The 22,617-nt window shown below is 42.6% G+C and overlaps 1 protein-coding gene across 1 annotated transcript; it reads right to left on the reverse strand.

Annotated features, from left to right (window-relative positions):
- Positions 1-920: 920 nt before the first annotated feature.
- On the reverse strand, positions 921-14,545 carry DACT2 (dishevelled binding antagonist of beta catenin 2). Its single transcript, XM_062573663.1, has 4 exons — positions 14,278-14,545; positions 8,476-8,608; positions 6,593-6,880; positions 921-3,553 (listed from the first exon to the last, which is right to left on the reverse strand). Exons 1-4 carry the CDS (start codon positions 14,515-14,517, stop codon positions 1,755-1,757), a joined length of 2,460 nt encoding a protein of 819 aa, XP_062429647.1. The 5' UTR covers positions 14,518-14,545; the 3' UTR covers positions 921-1,754.
- Between the last annotated feature and the right edge of the window lie 8,072 nt (positions 14,546-22,617).

Genomic DNA, 22,617 nt, shown 5'->3' on the forward strand with positions numbered 1-22,617 from the left:
TAAACATATACCACTGACTAAACTTTAATACTTTCCTTATTGCAGTGTGAAATAGAAGTATTTTTATTAGTATGAAGAATATCAGTAAATAAGGATTGTCTTATGTTTTAGCTGCAAATATTTCAATATATTAATTCACCTTGTAACTTTTACTTTTCTGTACCTCATTTTACAAAAATATTTAGAAAAAAACAGAGTGGCTTAAAAACATAACATAGCTTCCGAAAAACAGAAGGCATGGGTTTAAAAATTTAATCTTTCAATACTTCTGTTTGCTAAGGAATCCTTGGAGTAAACAAGCACTTTTACCCACAGTTTCTGCTGAGCACATGCCTTTTGTTTCAGAGCCAGTATATTCCCTGAATGAGGTAATGCCTACGTCTCCTAGGCCAGGAATGTATTCAGATAGGGTATTGAAACAGGGTAGGAGGATAATACCTGATCTTTGGTAAACACTGGGTGAATTTCAGCTCAGCCTCCAGATTGCTGTGCTCAGAGAAAAGCATTAGGACTGCTTGTTTGAACACACAAAAAAACCCCTTCATCAGTTTAGTAATCAATTCAAATCTTCATACAGGTACTCTCAAGGGCATTCAAAATAGTGTGTGTGTGTGTATGTGTGCCTGTCCTCAGTACAAGTTTGTTTTTTAAATTCACTTATACAGCAGCAGGTGCAGAACCAGGCTTTTGAAGCAGAGGCTATAAGGACCCTGGTCATGATGACCTATAGCGACCCTCTGAATAATAAAAAGGAATGCCTCTGCGAAGTGATTCAAAAAAAGTCTGCTCCATTAGAGAATGCTCCTCTGCATTCCTGTGACATGTCAGAATATTTACATTTTCTATCCTTTGTCCAGAGTTCAGAATAATTTTCTTTAGACATGAAAGCCAGACAAAAATAGTTTTCAGAAGTACGTTAAATAGTATTTATTGAGTTTGCAATTTCAGGGCAAAGCTATATCGTCAGTCCCAGCTATTCACATGCTGTGGAACTGACCCCTCTTCATGTTCTTTTATGCATTCAATAAATGAACAATAACATGGAACATCATAAAGATGGGGTTAGAAAAACCCCTATACTCTCAAATTTTGAAAACAGGAAATGGAGTGAAGTCCTGTTCTCATTCACAAATACATTTGCCTTCTTGCTTAAGCATAAAATGTTCCTATTGAGGAACAAACTTGTCTTCCTGATGTTGTGACCATATGTGAACAGTTCATATGAAAGAGAGTAAAACTATGGAGAGCACTGAGAGCTTTTCCATGTAAGCACAGTGACAGGTGGTTGGTTAATGCTTCAGACTGCAGAGAACTCCTCACAAGAGAGAGAGAAGCTGCCACATCTCCATTTGGGGAAGAGCTCTTCTTGGGAGGCCTTTGTGTCCAAGACTGTTTTTGTGAGTGCACATGGACAAAAAGTGATCAAGAGCCTGCCTGCAAAATCTTCCAGCACAGGTTGTTTGGGCATGTCATCTCATATTAACATTTCATTTTCACCATGATGACCCTTCTGCATAGTAAGAAAAGGCATCACACAATATACATAGATCCTTATTTACAGAATAAATGGCAAAAGAGGAAATCAGATACAGTGACATTTCCATCCAGGCATTAACAAATTAAAAGATCCCTTGTGTTGATTCAGGGATTGTTCACAGTTTGTTTAAGCAACATCAATTGCACATCAGTTCTTCTGTTTAGCAAAGGAGAGCTAGCAGGATGCCTCACTTGGATAAACAGATGATTGCTCTCCCTTAAACCATGGTCATAACCTTTAGAGAGGCAGGCTGGAATCTCCTAATCTTCTTCTTCAGTGCCTTTGAAGCTTTGATGCGACAGATTTTGGGAACCGGGGGAAGAGGCTTGGAAGAGGCCTGGACAGACCCCGATTGTCTGACAGAAGCTTCAGGCCAAATCAGCTCACTTTCATCACCCTCATCATAGTCAAGGGCAAGGCTGCTGCTGCTACTGCTGCCATCCAAATCGCTTTCGCTGGACTCACTGTCCCCAAAACGGTTAGCTGTGAAATCGCTGACCTCCCCTTCACTGGTCTCTGCGATGGTGGAATGAAAGAGAGAAGCACACTCTGCAGAGTACTCAGAGTGGTCTGACTCACTTTTGGCATTAGCTTCCGGATGATGACTCTTTGAGCGAGCCCTCATACTAACAGTACGCATGACACCAGCTCTTCTTGCTGGCTGCCTTGGTGCCCCGAGACCAAAGCCACTAGAGAGGTTGGCCAGGTGGGCCTTGGCAGAGATCTCCACTGTGGATTGCCACTTGCGCTGCTTCTTCTTGGTGGCTGTGTCTACGTAAGCGGCTTCGAGGGAATACAGTGCATTGGCAGAAGCCCTGTAGAGCTCCGGCCTGGATGGCATGGGGAGTAGTCTGAGCTGTGCAGGCAATAGGCTAGATTCTGAGCATGACCTGCCAGTCACATCACCTGAATACGAAGGTCTCCGCGCAAGGTTCTTTATTCCGTGTGGCCTTTGGGGCTGATTCCACTCGGCAGGCAGCCTGGCAGCTCCATGGAGCCCTCTTGCCTTTTCCGTGCAGAAGGCCTGCTTCCCAGGCCGAAGCGCCTTTTCACTGTTTCTTCTCTTTATCTTTACTGCCTTTGTTTTGGAGCTGGCAAACTTGACCCGGACCTGGTGGGATTCTGCAGGGACGAACTGAGCATGAACAAACTCACTCCGTGCTGCTCGTTCATGACCCCCAGAGTTAGTCAGTTTGGGATTTCCACATCTTTTGAGGGGCAGCTTTCTGGATGGGACAGGTTTAGGGTTCCATGTGCCAAGGCTGGAGTCATCCTGGCATAGCTGTGAGCAGGATGAACTGTGCTCCTCGCTACTCTCCATTGCTTCTGCCAGAGGAGAGCCCCTTGCTGCTGACTTGGCAGGATAACAAGTATTCACAGCTGAAAGCTCTGTGTCAGGCGTGGTAGATGGCTGTTCTCCATCCAGAGAGCATGCTATCTCCTGCTGCTTGGCACATTCCCCCTCCGGCACATCTCTCTGGAACTTCCCTTCAGCTTTGTTGCTTTCCAGGGAGCTCACTTGTTTTTCCAGCTGGCTACTGCTGCTGTTAATTTTCACTCCACCAGCACTGGGGGTTATAATGAGTCTCTGGTGCATTGTGGATGGCTGGCTCTTTGTCAAAATCTGCTCACTGGCATCAGCCCGATTATTTCCTTTGCATCTCGTCAGCTGGAGTAATTTATTGATGTAACCCCCTGGTTTCGCCTCAGTGGTTGGCCTAGTCCTAATCAAGCTGGGACCCATCATACTAGGCAGAGGTCTGCTGGGGGGAGGCTGGAGGTCTGCTTCTGGGGATGTCCCCACCAGGGAGAAAAGGGGGCTTTGTAAAGCCACTGCATGAAGGGGGCTTGGGTAAGGATACACATCAATGCCATTCTTGGAGACCAAATCATTCTGGAATTTGGAATCCACGCCGAGCAACTGCAGTTCTCCTGTATGGCACAAAGGCAATATGGACTTGGGATCTGTCTCTTTCTGAAATCTAGTGTCTGCTGGATTGAGTCTTTCCAAGTCACCTACACATTGGATGAAAAAAAATAACCTAATTAAATCACAGACAATTACACTCAAGCTGGCTTATGTTATTAGCACTATTTCAGTAGGATGTGCCAGCTTTTACTAAAACTGATAGCATGAAGGAGGAAAAAAGTTTCAGTCCTCCAAGAACACTGAATTACTTCAGAGCTTTTGTTCACCTGAGCACAAAGGAGATTAGAATGTCTTTTAATGCCAATGCAGGTAATTTAAACTCTGCTACTTAGAAGAAAATAAACCTGTGTATATAGAAAAATGTTCTAGAACTTCATAGACTAACAGGAATTCAACAAAACAAACAAAAATAATGAATTATTTTTATTTCTGAGTAGAAATGAAAAGTGAATCAAGCACCAGAAAGCTTAAAGTTGAATGTCATGCAAAATTATCTAATGCAACAAACATAATTTGTTAATACTTTCCCCTAAGATAAGATGAAGGCTTCCTCTGGCTAAGTGTCTTATTTCTTTTCACTATAACCAATCTATTCCTGAAATTTTCAGCATATAAACAGTTTGTGGCATGGTTTTTAATGGTTAACTCTGAATTCTGGCTCCTCCTCCAATAGCATTACCAGTCTCATGGCTTTCTCAAGCAATTCACTTGTTTTACATTCAAAGTTTTTAGAACCTTTGATTCCGGCAGGAAATACTCTGAGGTTTTACTGAATGGCAGAAAAACAGGAATGGTAAAATTCCACGTATGGGTTTCTAAAAAGTCAACATTAAATGTGTATAAGAGTGGATGAAAAATCCTTTTTACCTTGACAGAGGATAAGAAGTTCTAATGGTAAATACTCAGGCAGACAGAGGTTCAGTCCCTGAAGATGGCATTTACGACCACCAATTCAGATCTCTTAAATCTTGGAGTACTCTCAAGGTTGCTGTTAGTTACACTTGATTGTTGCCCTGCTTCGTCTCAGGAGCATCTCCTCAGGAGCTGTGACTCAGAGTCAGATCGTGCTCTAAGAGCAGGACAGCTGTGTTAGGACAGCTGTGTTAGGACAGTACTCTACTGAAACAAGTCATCCAGCAGAGCACTATGGTATTGCAATTTTATTACTTCTGGTACCGGAAGCACCATCTGTAATTAGCCTGGATTTCTCAGCATGACAGTGAAGACTGTAATGCCAACAAATCCTCAGCTAGCTAATTTTGTCACTGCTTCCTGCTGCCAGAGCAAACCCAAGCATCCGGCCCAACTAGGTAAGTCACTTACAGTGACTATTTCTGTCTTGTTAGAGGAAGTTTATGGGAGACTTCAAAATTTGGAGTTGTCTGCACTGTCCTACCTGAGGCACTTACAGACCTGTTACAGCAAAGATCAGGATGATGATGTCTCAAGTAATGTATTTTCATTATGAAAATACATTAAGGCAACTGTTGACAGTGCTCTCTTTTTGCCTTGGTTTTACATACTGTGCAGCACAAAAGTTCTGTGAAAAAGGCTTGTTCTATCACAAACTGATTTGTTCTCAGCACTATGTTAAAAGAAAAGACAAAATTCTAACCCATGTTCTAGCTCAAGATGATATATGCTTTCACAGGAGGAACCCAGACTCATTAATTTATCTGCAGTGAGGCAAGAAAGGATCTAAACCAAGATTGCAAACTTTTAGCAAAAATATTTTATCCCAGTACAAAACAAACAGAAACCCCAAAATTCAATCAAAGGATCTGTGACTCTCAACCAGTGCAAAGCTCTGGTTGAAGGGCTCACAAGAATGTCTCTGCTGGGTTTCAGGAAGCCCTCCTGCTGCTACTGAAAGAAGTAGTAGCCCATTTGCACCTGGCCCAGTTACACAGGTGGGGGGCAAGCTAAGGAGTGAAAAAAGTTTCTTCTCCTCTCCAGTTGATGTTCTTCTGACATAATGTCATCCAATCTCCCTGTGACATGGTCAGTTTTGCAGGATTTTTTTTTCCCTTCAGGTCTATGTGGAGACAACAACCCATCTATTTATGGTTCTCACACTGAAGAAGCTAAGGGTTTGTAGCCAGGAAGAAGAAAGAAAGGAAGAGGGGTTGAACCTTGACTTGCACATCACTATTTAACATCAACTAGCATACTCTCTTGCTAGTCTATCTCCATATCCAGAATCATAAAGCCTTGGGTGTCTTAGCAAAATGTTGCAAAGCGGTGAAGTTTCTGATACAACATCAATTCTGTAACCTGAATACAGGCGCCAGGGACCACTGCGCTCAGCTCCACCCCTAACCTCCAAGAAGCTGTTAGGCTGTAACTGACCACCATCAACTCAGGTATGTCTGTACGGCCAAGTACATCATCCATGGCCTTTGTTTCTGCTCTAAGCAAGCCAGAGATGAACTAGCTCAGGTCCAGAAGCAGCGGAAAAGAATCAAAGTGACACCACATTTGAAATGATGTTCTCTGTGACTTGATCCAACATTAGGCTCAAAGCTGGTTTCTAGGTAGTCCATTAATCTTTGGTGTCTGCTATCCCTAACATTACATAATACAAGTATGAAAAAGGACAATATTGGAGTCCACAGAAATTTGAATAAAGATGGTTAGGTAATAGGTATTATCACACTCATCTGACAAGTGATTGAGAAAAGAGACACTCAATCTGGAAGAGCTACCTCCTTCTCCTTAGATTTTTATAAAAGCTTTCTTAGTAGAATATAACAGCTCTAATACTGAATTTACCTTGTACTTGTATACATCCATGTCATTTCATGCAAACACTGAAATTTTTCTACTTCATAAACAGGTACATTAAAATGGTATCTAGACGTTCATGACAATTTTACCTCATGCATTTAAATACTTTTTATTTCTATCTTTGTCATCTTTACTTGTTGTTTTAAAAGCACCTGAGTATGAGACAAGTGAAAGTTGGACAGTATATGGTTTGGCCGTGTGGTTTAATTTAATTCTTACTTTGTGTATTTAAAATTAGCGCTGTATATTAATTACACTCTTGGTATATTAGCTTCTAAAAGTAATAACTGGGATTTTCCCTTTCTCTTGGATGAGCATACATTTCTGCAGTCGATTACCTGTGGAAACTGGCCTTGGTCGGGACCTGGCTGGAGTCCCAGAAATGTCCATGTTAGCTGTAATCCAACATCCATCGTTGACATAGGTTCCTTGCTGTTGGAAACTGGCGGTGTGTACAGTAGTTTCATCTGCAGACTTAGGTCGGTAATCAAACACACTGAGCCTTGCTTTAGGGTTTTGAGAGCAGGGCAAGAGACTGGTGTGGGAGGAGGAGATGGACTCGCTGTACACAGAGGTGCAGGAATTGGAGAGCGAGCAAGAGCCGCCATCACTCAAGTCATAGAAACCTGCAGAGTTAAAATAAATAGGAAAATCGTTATGATTTACAGTGACTAAACATGCTCTGTGGAAGAAAAATGCATAAAATAAATCTCCCTTTGCTGTTTGCTACAGATCTAGATTTATGATCATTTCTGAGGGTAACTTTTGGAGAGACATACTCCAACTCAATAGATTTTATTGGGCTTCTGCATATTTACTTAGGTCATGAGCCAGCACATACATGCTTAATTCTGAGGTGGGACGGGGTGAGTGCAGCACCATTATGCCTAGTTCTTCACTGGAGAACTTCTTTGGTGATTATTATGCAATAAGTACAAAATAGGGCCATCTTATGCCATTGTAACTTGGCTAGGTGCCAAGATTGGAAAGTAGAGTAAAACTAGCCTGTGATCAGAGCAGCCAAGCCTAAGACAGCTGGAACATGTAAGGGCACAGAACAGAGGCTATCTTTTCCCTTCAAGTCTTGTGGCTATTGCCAATTAATCGTGAAAGTTGTATTAAATATGGCTTTTTGTAACTTAAAGATAGGAATTTTTATTAGTCCTCTCTATATAAAGCAAACAAAGAAAAGCAAGCTGATTCCTTAGAACTACGTGTATATGTCTAATCACATTATTCTTGAACGGAAACACTCACAGAACTGTGTACTTCTTATAGCCACTACAACTATAAGCCTGCAAAAATACACATAATGTTAATACAAATTGTACTTAGGAAAAATGGTTGAAAACTATTAGGAGAAGTAGTTAATGGGACGATGTTTTATCTCTACTCAGTATTTTTATAACATTTCAGAAAAGTATTAATTATTAATGTGTATATATACAGATGAGCATGAAATGATTTTCCCTGTATCATACAAGTTTTCATGATTCCAACAAAAATTTCTTTCCTTGTCTCACTTCAAAATTCTTGAAAAGAGGTACTCCTATTGTTTCACACTAGATAACAGGAACTCTTTTTAACAGATATTCTATCTATATAAGGCCACATTTCAGCTCTCTGTGTGAATCAATCAGACTAGTCACTTGAAACTCAGTCTCCCTTGGTCTGTGAGAACTTTAGCCAGTAAATGGCTGGAGTAGCTTTTCTCAGAGTGTTTTTAATAGAACTGTTTCATTTTTATATAACTGATCAAACATTCATTAGGCCAGACTGCAGCAGTGATACTGATCCTAAAGGCTTTAGAGAGCCTTCTCTGATTCAAGCAGAGCACTGACGTTGATGTTGGTCTCCCTTACTCCTAGGAAGTATTCTAGCCACTTTGTCAGTGGCCATTCTGCACTGAATAAGGTCTGCAATGGATTAATCACTCTATCCTCCTCCTCCTTCTGCTTGTGGCTAAAATGCCCATTTTCATCAACATTTTTTATACTTGCAGAGAAAATTTTCTGCATGAATAAAACAGCATTTTCCAGTTACACCAGCTTTGTTGGAAGACTCCTATCATCCCAACATGTGTGCTCTGTGCCAGGTCACTATTCTCCACCTCAGCCCACAGACACTGTTTCTGCTCAAATAATATACGGAGTTTGTTTAGCAGTCCACATCTTTCAGTTCTATTAGCACAATACTCAATAAATGACCAAATGCACATTACCTGAGCTGGGCCGGCTGTCACTGTCCAGGTATTCACTGGAGGTCTTACTGACGTCCAGTTTCAGCTCGCTTATTTGCTGGTCTAGTTGATCCAGGTGGCTTTTCAAGCCGACATCCTGTCTCCTCAAATGAGACTAATCGATAAGTTGAGGAAAGAAGGTGGAAATTAAGAATAATCACAGTTAGAATCTCAGTGGCAATTCACGAATTCAGGCCATCTGTGCCGGACAGATTACGCGCTCATAAAATGTTTTGCTTAGCTAGGCACTGCTGCAATTGGCTCTCTTTAATGAGACTGAAATAACGTGCAAGTACAAAACATTTTTCTCAAAATATATTTTCTTCTGTCTAGCTGAAGATTTTCTCAATACTTTTCATACTGGAAAAATTATTTTTAGCTTCCCTTTTTGTTACACCCATGGCAGGAACTGTATCACTCTACAGACAATGGCAATCTTTCCTCAATTAACACATTGATGTACCCCATTTTGCCAACACTGCAGCTGAGTGGAGAATGAGATAAACATTATGGATAGTCTGAAAGCACTCTAAGACACTTGCAGTCTAAAACACTTTCTGATGAAAGGAAACTACTGCATATAAAGCTGTCTTATTGCCATATGAAGTACAGGTAGCATACTTAATTCTGCACACCCCTTAAGCTTTGCTGACATCTCTTCACAGCTGAATGGGTACACGGCATGAACTGTGACATCTCTTTATTTTGCTGAAAGTTTCCCTTGTATGTCTCATCACTAGATACTTCCACACACTTTATTCAAGCAGAAGATGGTATTTGAATCTTCCCATGAAAACGAGCGTATTTAAAATAAATGGTGTGTCAAACTAATGAATAATCCTTTAGAAGCCATCAACAAGGGCCTGTGCCCATTACAATAACTGACCAGGCTGACCTGAGAAAACGGCTAGTGGAGTTGCTCCCCCCATGTTTGTGCAGTCAGCCTAGAGAGGCAGATGGCCAGTCATTAGGGTACCAGCCAAACAGCCATGGCTGGTTTCGGTCACAAACTTCTCACATGGCTTGGCAAATTATCTGGGCCCAAGCTGACAAAGGTATTTAGGCAACTTCTAATTATATCACACTTAACTATACATTCTACAAGACTTTCCAGAAGGGTAGTCTCTGTGAGTTAATTGTAAAGTTGTGCTCATAGCCCCTAAGGGGCCAGGTTTCCATTCAGTAATGGCAAAAAAAACATGATTAAGGTTTTTTTTAAAGCATATATTTCAGATTTGGAAATATCAGTGGTAGTTCTAGCAGCATTTCCAACCCTGAAAACAAAACAAAACAAAAAAAAAGAAAAAAAAAAGGAAAAAAAACCTCAAGGTCCCTTAAACTAATTAAAGTATCTGCAACATTAAATGATATGCAGAAAAATCAAAATCAGTATGTATACATTTTCAATTCTGCTGTCCTTGTGTTCCAATTATTCAGCTTTTAAGTCCTGCATTTTCAGGTTTATCCATCGCTATAAATAGTAAAAACAAAGAAGAGCTAAGAACCTGATGTAATGAAGAAATAATCAGAAATGAAGATTCAAGAAAGAGAGAGAGAGAGAGAAAAAAAAAACAGATGTCATGAGGCTCACAAGACAATTGTTTTAGTTGGTGATGTTGCCCAGAAGAATAAAACCGTATTTCTAGCCTGCTTTGTAATTATAGAGAACTAGAGCAAAATATAAGACACAAGAAATAAAGGTCCTTTTTGTTAGTCTCTCACAAAGGTAGAAAGCTTTATGTTCAATATGCTTATTACTGCTTCCTAAGAAAATAGGTAGTGATTTTCACTCTTCCTGTTTCACATAAACACAAAGCTAAGGAAGAATTGGATAAAGCAGATTTTCTGTCCCACCTGAATGATGAATATATAACCTCCCTAGTACTTCTTTATTTTCTTTATAGTTAAGAAACAAAAATATGTCATGCCTCCTTCAATCCCACCTACTCAGGAAATCACAAAGTTGTTTTCACGGCTGGAATTAATTGCTTAATGATTAATGTTTTGCCAGCCAATCTCTCAGTCTGTGGTTTCTGATTAATGGCAGAGAGGCCACAAGGCTCTCAGGTATTCAAAGATTATTTATTATACCTCCAGGTTCTGTCTGCGCTTTTACAGCATTTTAACCAACACACATGATTTACACCATCATTTTTAACCCTTTCATGGTGTCCTATAGCTTTGGGTTTTCATGTTTCTGGCAGATTTCATAGCTTTGATCTTTCAGTTAACTCCTGCAATCCAAGACAATTAGCTCCTCAAACGATACTGATGACTTTTCCGGTGTAATTGCTTAAGGTTTACTGTTGTTATTGTTCTAATAACCACAGTAAGGAGTACCTAGAACAATAAGCCCTAAATACACTCTTTCTCAATTCATAACATGAATTTTACATGAGACAAAACCTTGCAGGTGAAACCATCTGTTTGCTTTGGGCAATGCAGCTGTGAAGACTTCTGTAGGCTGCACCATGCAGGGAAGGAAAGGTAAACACCTTTCTTGTCCAGAAAATGCAGGTCTGTATTCTCAAAATCTTCTTGTACTACCAACGGCATCCTGTCTTTGGAAACCCAGTTTGAGATACCTTCGTGACACTTGTTTTTCAGAAAGAAGAACATTCTCTAAAAAGTTCCTATGGGTCATCACAAATTGGCAAGCCAAATCAAGGCACCAAAAACTACTAGTTACATTTGCCTATTTTGCTTAACTATTAATTTCTGAAACTAAAGGGAGCCTTGCCATTTACTTCTATGGGTGCAGATTAGGATCTAACAATTTTATTAATCTAATGGTATTTTGGAATGTATAAACAAGAGCATTAACCTTAGCTAGTTTTGCACATCTAAAATGTGGCCACCCTTGGGTCTTTTTGTAATTGTCAGGGCAAAATAGACAGTTTCAGACGGAAATTAATCTCACCTCTCTGACACCCTTATCCCAGGGTGAGCTGAATGAGTGCCTTTCAGAAGCATCTATTTCCCTCCATTGAGAAAGGCTTGAATTTATACAACTAACTTAACTTAAAAAAATCATTTTTAAAAGATATCCTATGTTTAAAAGATGTTTTCTTCTATTTGAAACTAGTGTAAGGTGAAGAAGACCAAGCAAAATGCAGAATATTGACTGTTTTCTTTATCCAGTATAAGCTGTGTCCCTTTTCTACATTTTTATAATGCGATAAGCCACCTGAAATCTTGTAAAACAAAAATTATTGCACTCAAATCAAATCATTATTTTATAGATAATGTTCTCTGAGGAACCAATAGAGAAATATTGGATGCTGCTGCCTTAAGTATCTACCTAGTTACACAGTGAGAGTGTTACAGATTTCTTTCTTTTTATTAGCTTGAACTTGCATCTCTTCTTTCTCTTCTAGGCCACCATAATATGGTTTGGCCAAGAGACCAGTCTTTGGTAGATGGTGTCACTTAACTCTGCTTCTTCCATGTAGAATGGTCCTGCCTGGGCTGCAGTAACTTGCAGCTGTCAGAAGAGCTCCTGGACACCAAAGTGAGCCACTAGTGGAGACAAAGGAGGAGGCAGCTGAAGACAGCAGACTGCTAGAGGTGGCAGAAAGCCCATGGCCTTGCAGTTGATGCCAGATTCCCATGTAGGCCGGCTGGCAGCTGTCACAGGCAAGGGATTGGGATGTTACAGTGGCATTAGCTAGTGGTCTTTTCAGGACCTGATGGCTCTCCTCATGTTTCTGCTGGTGGCACTTGACTCCCCACAATACTGCCTCTGTTCTTCCATTTCTCTCCTTCCCATCGTAAGAGAACCTTGGCCTGACTCCTTGTCAGTTTTGCTTCCACTGCTGAGAAGCCTTGAGCCAGCATGGGCAGATACAGCTTTATGTTGCAGGGATCAAACTTTTTCTGAACTAAACTAGGACCTCACTTCAGCCCAAGGCTATAGCCCTGCTTGAAACTTGGTAAAAGCTGCACAGCAAGACAAAGCTACATTTCCATTGTTAATGAGTTTCTCAGAAAGCTTATAGAGCAATCATCACATACTTTGTTTTCCCCGGGCCAAGAGCAACAACAATAATATTCCATAAGCAATGCTGCACTTTGCATTTTCCACTGCTTTTAGTTTTAACTTAATTTTCTATGATTACGAACAAAATTTTCAAGGCTTTGAGTGTGACATGCTGCCCATGAGTCACTGAGAAGTAATTTTCAGTGTATAGTCTCTGGGCTCTTAAGATCTGAAAACCTTTTTATCAGTTGGCTTTATTTTGCTATTGAGCAAAATGGACATCCGTACCTACTCAAGTACGTGTCTGCAAATCAGAGGTGAAAAAACATTAGAAAGCTACCAGCTATGCCAGTCTGGAAAGCGTCCAGCAGCCACAGATCAATTGGAGGAGCTTTTTGTCACTACTTTAAGCATTTACAATAATTGCAGTTTCGCTGAAGAACATGCCCGTAGATTTATATAGTTCTGAGCAGTGCTTTTAAAGCTTTCTGAACACTTTCCAGGCAACCCAGAAAACAGTGAGCCACATGTTTCCCATAACTGCAGTGGCACCTACTGGTGAAATCCATCCTTTTCCAGTACGCGCTAAGATACCCTAATTCTTGTGACTCCTGCAGTTCTAAAGGCAAAATTTTAAAGACTGGTTTCTCCCATGTCCTTGAAAGCCTGTAAGGTGACAGTAAAGCCCTGACAAACTACTCTTCTATTTTCAAACCGTATTTGAAAAAATATATAACTAATGAGTAATAAAAGCACAGCAGCTGACATAAAAAAAATGAACAGCCACTATGGTCAGAGGTCTTTGGGTGTTTCTATTAATCCAGTGGCCCCAGACAGGGGATAAATGTTCTTTATTCTTTTTGTAAATATATATATACACATAGATGAAGCTATTAGTTAAAATTATTAACGATATGCAATCACTAGTGGCAAGTGGTTGGCAATCTACTTGTCTTGCATTTTTTTTTTACTTTAATCAAGATACTCCTGCTGCTGTGTTTTCACATGCAGTGGTTAGGTTTCCTTGAAGGTTAAAGCCAATTTTCATCCCGAGATGCTGTACGATAAAACTGCCGGCAGCGAGCACATATCCTTTCTGCTTTCACACCTGATGGATAACCGATCGCCAAGCCTCACATCAATACCGGGTGGGAAAGCGCTCTGAATTAACTCTGAGCTTACCGAAGTGTGTAATTGCCCACGCTAGAGATTAAAGCCCTCTACGCTTTGATTGCGGTCTCCCTTACGAAACAGGTTTCAGTCCCGATGTAGCCTTTTTTTTTTCCCTTTCTTTCACACACAAAAAAAAAAAAAAAAAAAAAAAAAAAAAAAAAAAAGCCAGTGTCAAGTGTAGGACTTCAAATTACGAGGCCCGGCATTCAATTATTTTTCTCTTTTGATCACACGGCCCGTCGCAAGAACAAAGTATTTACGTCTCACCAAACCCTTCCCGGGGGGATTTCCTGCCGCTCACACGCGCGTTCGTGTGCGCGCCCGCCCGCACCAGACCCCGCAGCGTTTCCTCGACGTGCGGCTATTTCCCGAGCCAACCGTCCCTCGCTTCGCGGCCCCGGTGAACGAGCAGCTCCTCCTCCTCCTCCGCGCTCCCCTCGGCGCGGACGCTCTCGGGCCAGCTCCCGCGTTGCGGGACCAGTGACCGTTATAACGGCCGCGACGCCGGCAGCCCCCCGCCGCCGCCCGGCCGCTGCCCCTGCCCGCACCCGGGGCAGCCCCGCCGCCGCCGCCCGAGGCGCCGCTGCCCCCCGCCCGCGCCAGCCCCGCGCCCGGCGCGGCGCGGCCCTTACCAGCTGCTCTTTGAGGGCGGCGAGGGTGGCCTCCAGCCGGTGCTCCTTGCTGTGGGCGGGCAGCGGCTGCTCCCCGCCGCCCGCCGGCGGCCGCTGCGGCATGGCCAGGGCGGCCCGCACCAGCGCCCGCTGCTTCTCCCGCAGCACCTGGAGCTCCTGGAGGCCGGCCAGGGCCGCCTGCAGCCTCTCGCCCACCCGGCCGCGATCCCAGCCGCCCGCCCGCGGCGCCCCCAGCAGCATGGTCAGAGCTGGCCCCCGGCCCCGGCCATGGCAGAGGGGCGGCGGGCAGGCGGCGGCGGCGGCGCAGCGCCCGCCCCGCGCCGTGCCTACGGCGAGGGCCGCCCGCCCGGCTCCGCGGCTGGCAGCGCAGCGAGTGCGGCGCGGCCGCTGCGGTTTTGGAGGAGAGGTGGGGAAGGGGGAGGGTGGGAAGCGACGAGGGCTGCGGCTCCGGGGCCACCTCTCGGGGTGGATACGCGCGGCAAGGAGCCAGTGCCCGGCCGCTCCCTCCCTCCCTCGCCGCCGCCGCCGCCGCGGGGCGCCCTTCCCCCCGCAGGGCCGCGGGCCCGTGTCTGCGCCCCGCGGCGGGAGCCCTCGCTGAGGGCTGGCGGCCGAGGGCTGCGGGGCCTTCGCCCTCCCGAAACACGCCAGCCCACCGTGGCGCCTGCCCTGAGCTCGCCTGGCGGGGGGATTTCCCCGGGAAAAGGGGGCGGTGAGCGTGTGCCCTCGGCTCACCCCTCCCTCGCTTTGCTAGTCTTTTCAGTCTGTCAGGCACCCGCACAAGATGGGCTCTTCTCTCCCCGGTGTCAGGAAACCAACCCAACTGCGTCATGAAGTCACACAAGCGCACAGTTGTGCTACTAAGTTGCTCCTTGTCACCTTGGAAGCACAGCAGACACCTATTTTGTGAGTTCAGTGTGTGCCTCGGCCCGTGAGAGGCCATTTGATGGGTTTAGGCTTAAACAGGGTCTGAAAACACAGCTCATTGTGAAAATCCAGGACCAAGGTGCTGTTGCTACCAAGAAATGCCTGTCATTAAGGCTTCAAATGGACAGCAAGCTTTGCAGCAGATAGCAAAAGCCAATATATGTCCATATTATGGAGAGGAGGAGGAGAAGAAGCCCTGATATTAGAACACAGTGGACATAGCTGAGACGCACCGCAGGAAATGATTTTTCTGCTGCCCACGCTGAAATAAGCATTTGCAGCATCTGCATCTGCCCACAGATCTCTTTCTCCTGAGATCACTATGTGCTGCATTCAAAGGGATTGAAATAGTTTCACAAAGGGTGTATGATGTTCCGTGAAGCAGTGAACACGTATATACCCCATCTGTCCTCCTTGCCTTGTGGCATATCCTTAAAAGCTAGCGTCCTTTAATTTGAATGCCACTTGACTTTGGGCTGGAATACAGGAGTTAGCTCAGTGGGAGCCAGTCATCTGCCCTTCAAGTATACTTCTTTCAGTACCACATGTGGGTGGGCATTTCCCCCTCTCAGACTGCTGCCAGCCTCGCTTTTTCTGTAGCAGTCTCCTAGCTGAGGCACTGTCAGATACACTAGTGTAATGTCAAAGCCCAGCTCCCACTGAAAGCCCAATTACTCTCGTGTTTGCTCCCTAAGCCCTGTGCAGCACATTATTTTTTGAGTGTCAGTGGGACCAAGCCTTGCTTTCACCATGTTGTTTTCCATAGTTTTCATGGAGCTTAAAGATTTGAGAATGGTATTTGCCAAACAAAGTAGGACTACATCAGAATGGGACAGTGATCCTATTCTGATAAGGCATTCACGTGTGTTTCCAGTTGTGGAAGAAATTGCGGGGGTGATCGCAGCTCTACGGTGCTTAGTTGGAGTGTGTATGAAACATGGTATGAACAATGTCATCTAAGGCATTTTTTCCCCTCTCTCTTTAATGAATATACCTGTGCTCTTCTTGCTTTCGCTCTCTGTCTCACCAAACTCCTCTGTACAGAGCAGTACCTTAGCCTTACAACACCCAGACTTTTTATCTGCACAATAGAAAGAGAAACCAACGTCAAAACAGATGCTCTTGAAGGTGCTGAGAAAAGACAACATGAAATACTGTCACCTCTGGGGTGGAGGGTGGCAAACAACAGGCAGTGTCTAGCATGTGTCAAGAATCTTGCAAAATGCCATTGCAGGTATGAGGAGCTGAAGCATTTCTGAAAAGCACTTGGCTTGGCACTTGTTAAAACAGACGTACAGCACAGTTCTGTATTTTATTCAAACGATGTTCTAACATGACCAGATACAACTCAGTGGTACAAATGCCAGTTAGTATACACTTCTAGAAGAATTAGATAATGTAAGGTCGTATATCTTTCTTTATTTCTTTCCCTCTTTCCTTTACAAGGAACTGTTCCCCCTTGCTCTTTGTTCTTCTTTTTCTTTCATCTTTCTATCTTTTCTTACATTAAATGCCTAATGGGCTATATCACAGCAGTATCTTTAGCCTAAGCAGCTTCCTTATTATCCTCTGCATTGTACTGATTACTTTCTTCCACAGAAGCTTTGTACATGTCACTTAATCTTTTCAGATAACTCCACAAATAGCTTGTGCTATCCTATTTCTAGGGGAGAGAGTAAAAGGTGTGAACCCCCTCAAATTTAGAACTATGAGATTAAGAAGAAGAGTAGTAGTGATAAAGGTGGAAGCTTCTTACTGGGGAATTATAAAACTTTCACTGTTCTTAATGACTGACATAGAAGGATATTTGCTGTTCATGTTCAGTAAGCTTTCATTAGACTTTAAGAATGACATAAAGAAAATGAGAGTACACTAAAGCTAATATCCCATTTTGTTGTGTAGCTATAGTACACTGAAGCCAAGTGCTGAAATGTAACTTGTGTTTTTCAGGACCAAAACATTCAACTTACTTGTGTTAGTTTAATTCCATTGATTTCGAATGCATTATTCTTGATTTACAAAGGAGTCAGTTGGAATCAGACTCATGTTTTCTATCTGTGGATCCTGAGATCATGTAATTTTAAGAAAAAGCTGTGTTAAAGGAATGATATGGTTGTAAAAACAGACAGCCAAACAGTAGGAAATAACAGAAGTTGTCTACATAACCTTATTTTGGGCTCTGATTTATACGATGTGATTGCATACAATTGTTCCAGTGATCTATCCTTTATTCAGGATGTTGAACGAAAGGTGCGTGCTCAGTGAGCAGCTGTTTACCATCTTCTGTCCTCAAGCTCCAGCCACAGGTCTTAATTACTGCAAGCCATTCACACTGTGCACTGAAGACAGAATTATTAATTTCCTTACGTCTTTTTTTTAAATGATACTTAGTATTCTAGCTTCTAAGTGTTTGACAGTACGATTGAATAACATCTTTACAACATCCCAAAGCGTGTAAGGTTGTTATTTTTGTTTTCCAGTTGGATACCTGAGGCACAGAGGTGCTCACTCATTTTGGGTGCCCATTGGAGATGTTTTTGGCTTATTTTTCAGAGTACTTAGTATTATGTAGTTAATATGTATCTGGTTTATTGTTCCAAGCAGAATTCCCTTTGACTTCAACTGCAGTTCTGAGCACTCAGCACTTTGCTAAATTGAATCCTGGGTATTTTAATTTGATTCCTTAGAAAAATGAGGAACACAATTAGTAGTCCTCACATGGAGCCAGCTTGGGTGTGCCAGCACCTGTGGTATAGACATGCCCTCAAAACCTCATAAACTGCTGGGAAGAAGGCAGGTATTATTTATGCTGTTTTGCAGATGGAGATGCTTAAAGAGGTTAACTCTTTTGTGCAGGATCACACAGGAAATCTGTGGTAGGACTTGAAAGTGAAGCCAAATTATTCTTTTGACCACAAAAAATGACTTTGCTCTCTGTTTTATGGGTGTGTATTAGCCAGTTTGTATGGGACTAATGTTAATGGTAGGACAATTTGTATTGACTTCCAGATGTATTTACAAAAAAAAAAAAAAAAAAAAAAAAAAAAAAAAAGGCGGGGGGAGAAGGGGAGAAGAAAATCAATGTTTGCTTTGGAAGAAGTCCAGAGTACACAAATACACTGGAATACCAGACAACTTTAACTAAACTGCAGTTTGTTTCCAGTGTTTGCTTGTATTTTGTTGTGAAAATCATTCAGTGTTTTTTTTAGTGAGACTGAATCTCTCTGCATAGGCTATTGTCTTCAGCATAAGTTTATTTTTAGCCATGTCTCTAGCCTACACTGACATTAGCATGTGTAGCACAAGTAGTGGAAGAATCCCATCCCATTCTGTTTGTCTAGGATCATCTCTTGGCACCATGGTGACTCAGTGACTGCACCAGTTTCCTCACTTTGCCACCCTGCTTTTCTATTGACTACGCTGTGCTGCTCTACAAGCTCTACGAGCCTCCTGGCATCAGTCCCACTGAAGGTCTCATGCAGAGGTACAGCCAGGGGAATCTCCTGAGCTGTTAATATTTAGCAGTCATATATGGTGTTATTTAGAGGATGCAGACTGGTGAAATGTGGTGTGAGCCAAGCCTAACACAAGGCATTATCCTGCTACAGGTAAGTTGAAGTGCAGTTCTTGTGCCTTTCACTCTTGCTCATTATATGCCCAGGAAGGCATGTACTAAGCACATCCTTTTATGAAGAAGGATTGACGTGCAGCTTAGAGGTACAAAGTAAAGCTGGAATGCAGAAAGGGGCCTTTTTGCTGTTTTTCAAAAACGTTAAGTTCAACCACTAAGAATATCCTGAAAGTAGATTAAACCCTTATGTCGCCCACATTGGATAGTCTCAGTTCTGTGTTAGCGATGTTTGTCAGGGAATGCACAGTACTGCATGTCCTTGACTGTAAGTCAGTTGCTGTTGTCCAGGCATTTTGTCTGACTAGCACAGCAGCTGCCTTTGGAAACATTCTTCCTAAAGGTTATGTCTCCATGTTTCCAGGATTATTTTCTTCAATTAGGAAAAAAAAAAAAAAAAAAAAAACACGGTAGTGAGATGGTCTCTTGTCAGAGTTCAGAGAATTTAATTTGAATTGAAAAAAGTATGACTTTTTGAACTGTAGCTTACATTGTGTGGATAGGGAATGAGGAGTGAGATTGCAGTTGACAGATACTGCTTCTGCTCAAAAACCAGATTTGAGTTGATGGTGATCTTTAGAAAGAGGAATCTTCTGAAAACAAGAGTAAAATCCTGCCTTCAGATACTAGGGATTAAGCAATGTCCATCTGTTTTTGTGATTATTTCTGTTGATTTTTCTCAGAGTTGAAGTTTGATTCTCTTGTGAAACTTCCAGCACAACTGTAGGGGTAGCAGGGAATGGAGGCAGAAGAAAGCTTTGCTCAGGACTGTCAGAAATTCAGCATGAATGTGTTCATTCTTGTCCATTTCCCATTCGTATCCTCCAAATGAAATCTTTGTATCTAAAAGCCTTAATTTTGGAACACTTAAAGATGTCTTCCCATTTGTAAATATGTGGCTAGAAGGTGAAATAGGAGAGAACATGAGTGACAGTTGTGCAGGTGGAGACGCAAGAAGCACAGGATATCCAGGAAAATGGAGAAGTCAGGGGAGAAACCAGAAATCCAGGTAGGTAGGTAGAGTGGCATACAACAGCCATGGTGAGCCTGGAAACAGCAACCTGAGAGCTAAGCCAGAATGCAGAGTTAAGGGAAGCAGTAGTCAGAGAGAACGGGATATGTGGGGATGTAATGGAGAATGGAAACCAGGAAAAAAAGTGATACTGCTTTGTGTGGATATAATGGCTTCTCACCAAGGATTTTGAAAGCATTGCCATCTTCATGTAACTGAGAAGACAGTGAAGCACTAAGAGATTAATTGACCTCTGAAGTTTATAACATACCTGAACCAGAGGTCCCTGGGAGGTATGTGTGGCAAGTAGTCAGCCTGGGGCCAGCACTTAGAGGGTTGCTGCACTTCTGCCTTTTCATGACTGAACACAATATTGGCATAAGGCTTTTTAGAAGTGAAGGAAAATTTTACTGTGGTTTCTCTCAGAATGAGATGCCAAATGTGAATGCTGGGTGCTTCTGTGATGGGACAGAGAAGTGTAATGGGAAGCAACAGAGCAGGGACAGAAGGCTGCCCCCCAGAGCCAGGGGTAGGGCAGTCCTTGAAGAAGGGCTATCCATAACTTACTGTTGAGAGAGGCAGTGACCCTTGCAAACTACTTCCAAACTTGATCTCTGTTTTGGTGGAAAGAGGCAGCATAGCTGCTTGGGCATGGGCACTGGTGAAGTGGGAAATGTAAGCACTGTCATTCTGGCGTCCCTATGGGCTGTGCCAGTTTTACTGGAGCCCAGCATTAGCCCTCCTCTGACGTGGCTCGTAGCCTGTGCTGGAGTGTTCTCAGTGCTGACTGCCCTAGGTCATCTCAGCTCCTGCTAAGAGCAGTTTGCAGGTCAGTGCTTGCTTGAAGTCAGGCACACAAGGGCAGGATACAATCTGCCTCATGCTGTTACATCACAAGCCAAGGAAAATAATGATTGTTTTTCCCTATTAGCTACATCTTATTTTTCACCACAGCATATTGGTCTCCCTTGTTGGCAACCTGTTGAAAATTCAGAACAGACTACTAATCAGTTCTGCAGCTGGTCCCTAATATCCTCTTCCTCCTTTCCAGAGTTCCCCCCTAGTCCATTACAGCTTGTATTTTTTCCTTGAAGAACCTCATTTGCTTCCTGTATTCCTGCTTTCTGTAGGCCCCAGCAATATTTCTCTGCCCTCATTAGCATTCATAATACTTTGCAGTTTTATATCATCTGGAGATTTCTTTAGAATATTGTTTAAAGCCCTCTTCCTGATCATTACTGTTAAAATGAGAATGGCAGCTATTAGAGCACTGCAGTACAGTTCCAGACACTTCTCCCAGTCCAGTCCTTGCTCTTCATTATTGCTTTCCCTTTACTTCATTACCCTTCAGCAGCTTTTCAGTAGAGCAGATCATGCTTACATATCCAAGCTGCCATCTTTTCTGTTGGTGTGCCACATTACTCCAAGTAGCTTACAGTCCCTCATCCAGGGTCTGATCTCGGATGATCCTTCTGGATTGCAAAACCATCTTCTAAAGGATTTTGGAATCCCAATTTTCTGCTGTTATATATACAGTAAGCTCAAGCTGATATAATCATTTTTCATTCTATTACTTACTATTTCACATCTGATGCTTCATATCAAATTCTGAACTAGCATCAGCACAGAGCTCTACCTCTTCCCTCCCTCCCTCCTCTTTTTTTTTTTGGGGGGGGGGAGTGGAACTCTCTATGATCTTTCTGTTTTGGAAATCTTGTACTTCTCTGAAATATGGAACAAAACCTGCTATGCATGAGCTTACTTCTTTGAAGAAATGTTTCCAACAAGAAAAAATCAGTGTCAGTGTGCAGTTCTGAAGTTTAAAGTACTCTTTCTGCCCTGCTACAGGATCCTACTGACTAACTCTCAGGTCTTATAAAGGCTTATAAAGGAAGGACACTCCCTTTTTCAGGATGGATGAAATGCAAAGTTTAGTTATTGCAAAACAATTGCAGGTTATTTTTCCAATGAGAATAAAGCTGGATGCCAGAACAAAAAAAAAAAAAAAAAAAAAAGAGAGAGAGAGAGAGAGCGCTGGGTCCCATTATAGCAATGTATGGCAAAAATTGCCAAGACATCTGGCTAGAAAGCCCCAAGGCTCCTATTCAGCAAGTTGTTTAAGTATGTACCTAGCTCTTCTGAATAGGTAAATGTTCCCACTGAAGTCAATAGCACTACTTTTGTGCTTAAAGTTAGGCACATGCTCTAATATCTTGCTAAATGGAAACCTAAAGACCCACTGAAATCAATCTTCCCAAATACTTCTGCACATTCTGGATCAGGCCATTCAGAAGGAAAAGTTTTGCAGTAAAAATAGTTTCCTTAGTTCAAAGATCTCTAGGAGGAGCATGGAAAGAAAGACGAATTCCTCTTCCAGTTTTACATCATGCTGATCTAGCTGATGTTCTTATTTATTTGAGGTTGAGATCTGTGCGGGTAGTGAGGGTTAGACCGCAACGCAGAGGATGGCGTGGTAATGTACCTTTTATTGACTGAACGTAGTCAGATAATGCACTCTCAGCTTGCTGAATGCTCATAGGTCTGGTCTTTTGTGGTTCTTTCACTGGAAAACAAAAAGCAAACCTACTGATTTGTGAGGACTGTGGATTTTACTGAACATGCTTGAAACATCATCTCTTTTCTAGCAAGATAGAATGAGACAGATCTAATTTGCTCCACTGACCTGAATAGTCAGTATGAATATTTTTGTAAGTTTTGTGAGCTAATACGATTTATATGATGGTGCATAAGAGTCATACTGTTCACTATGGTCACA

The sequence above is a fragment of the Rhea pennata genome, chromosome 3, assembly GCF_028389875.1.
Source record: "Rhea pennata isolate bPtePen1 chromosome 3, bPtePen1.pri, whole genome shotgun sequence".
Lineage (NCBI taxonomy): Eukaryota > Metazoa > Chordata > Aves > Rheiformes > Rheidae > Rhea > Rhea pennata.

Coding starts and splice junctions, on each gene's coding strand:
- DACT2 (XM_062573663.1), bottom strand. CDS start 14,517: ATGCTGCTGGGGGCGCCGCGGGCGGGCGGCTGGGATCGCGGCCGGGTG. Junction 8,609..14,277: donor CCGCCCTCAAAGAGCAGCTG/GTAAGGGCCGCG, acceptor CTTATCGATTAG/TCTCATTTGAGGAGACAGGA. Junction 6,881..8,475: donor TGACAGCCGGCCCAGCTCAG/GTAATGTGCATT, acceptor TTAACTCTGCAG/GTTTCTATGACTTGAGTGAT.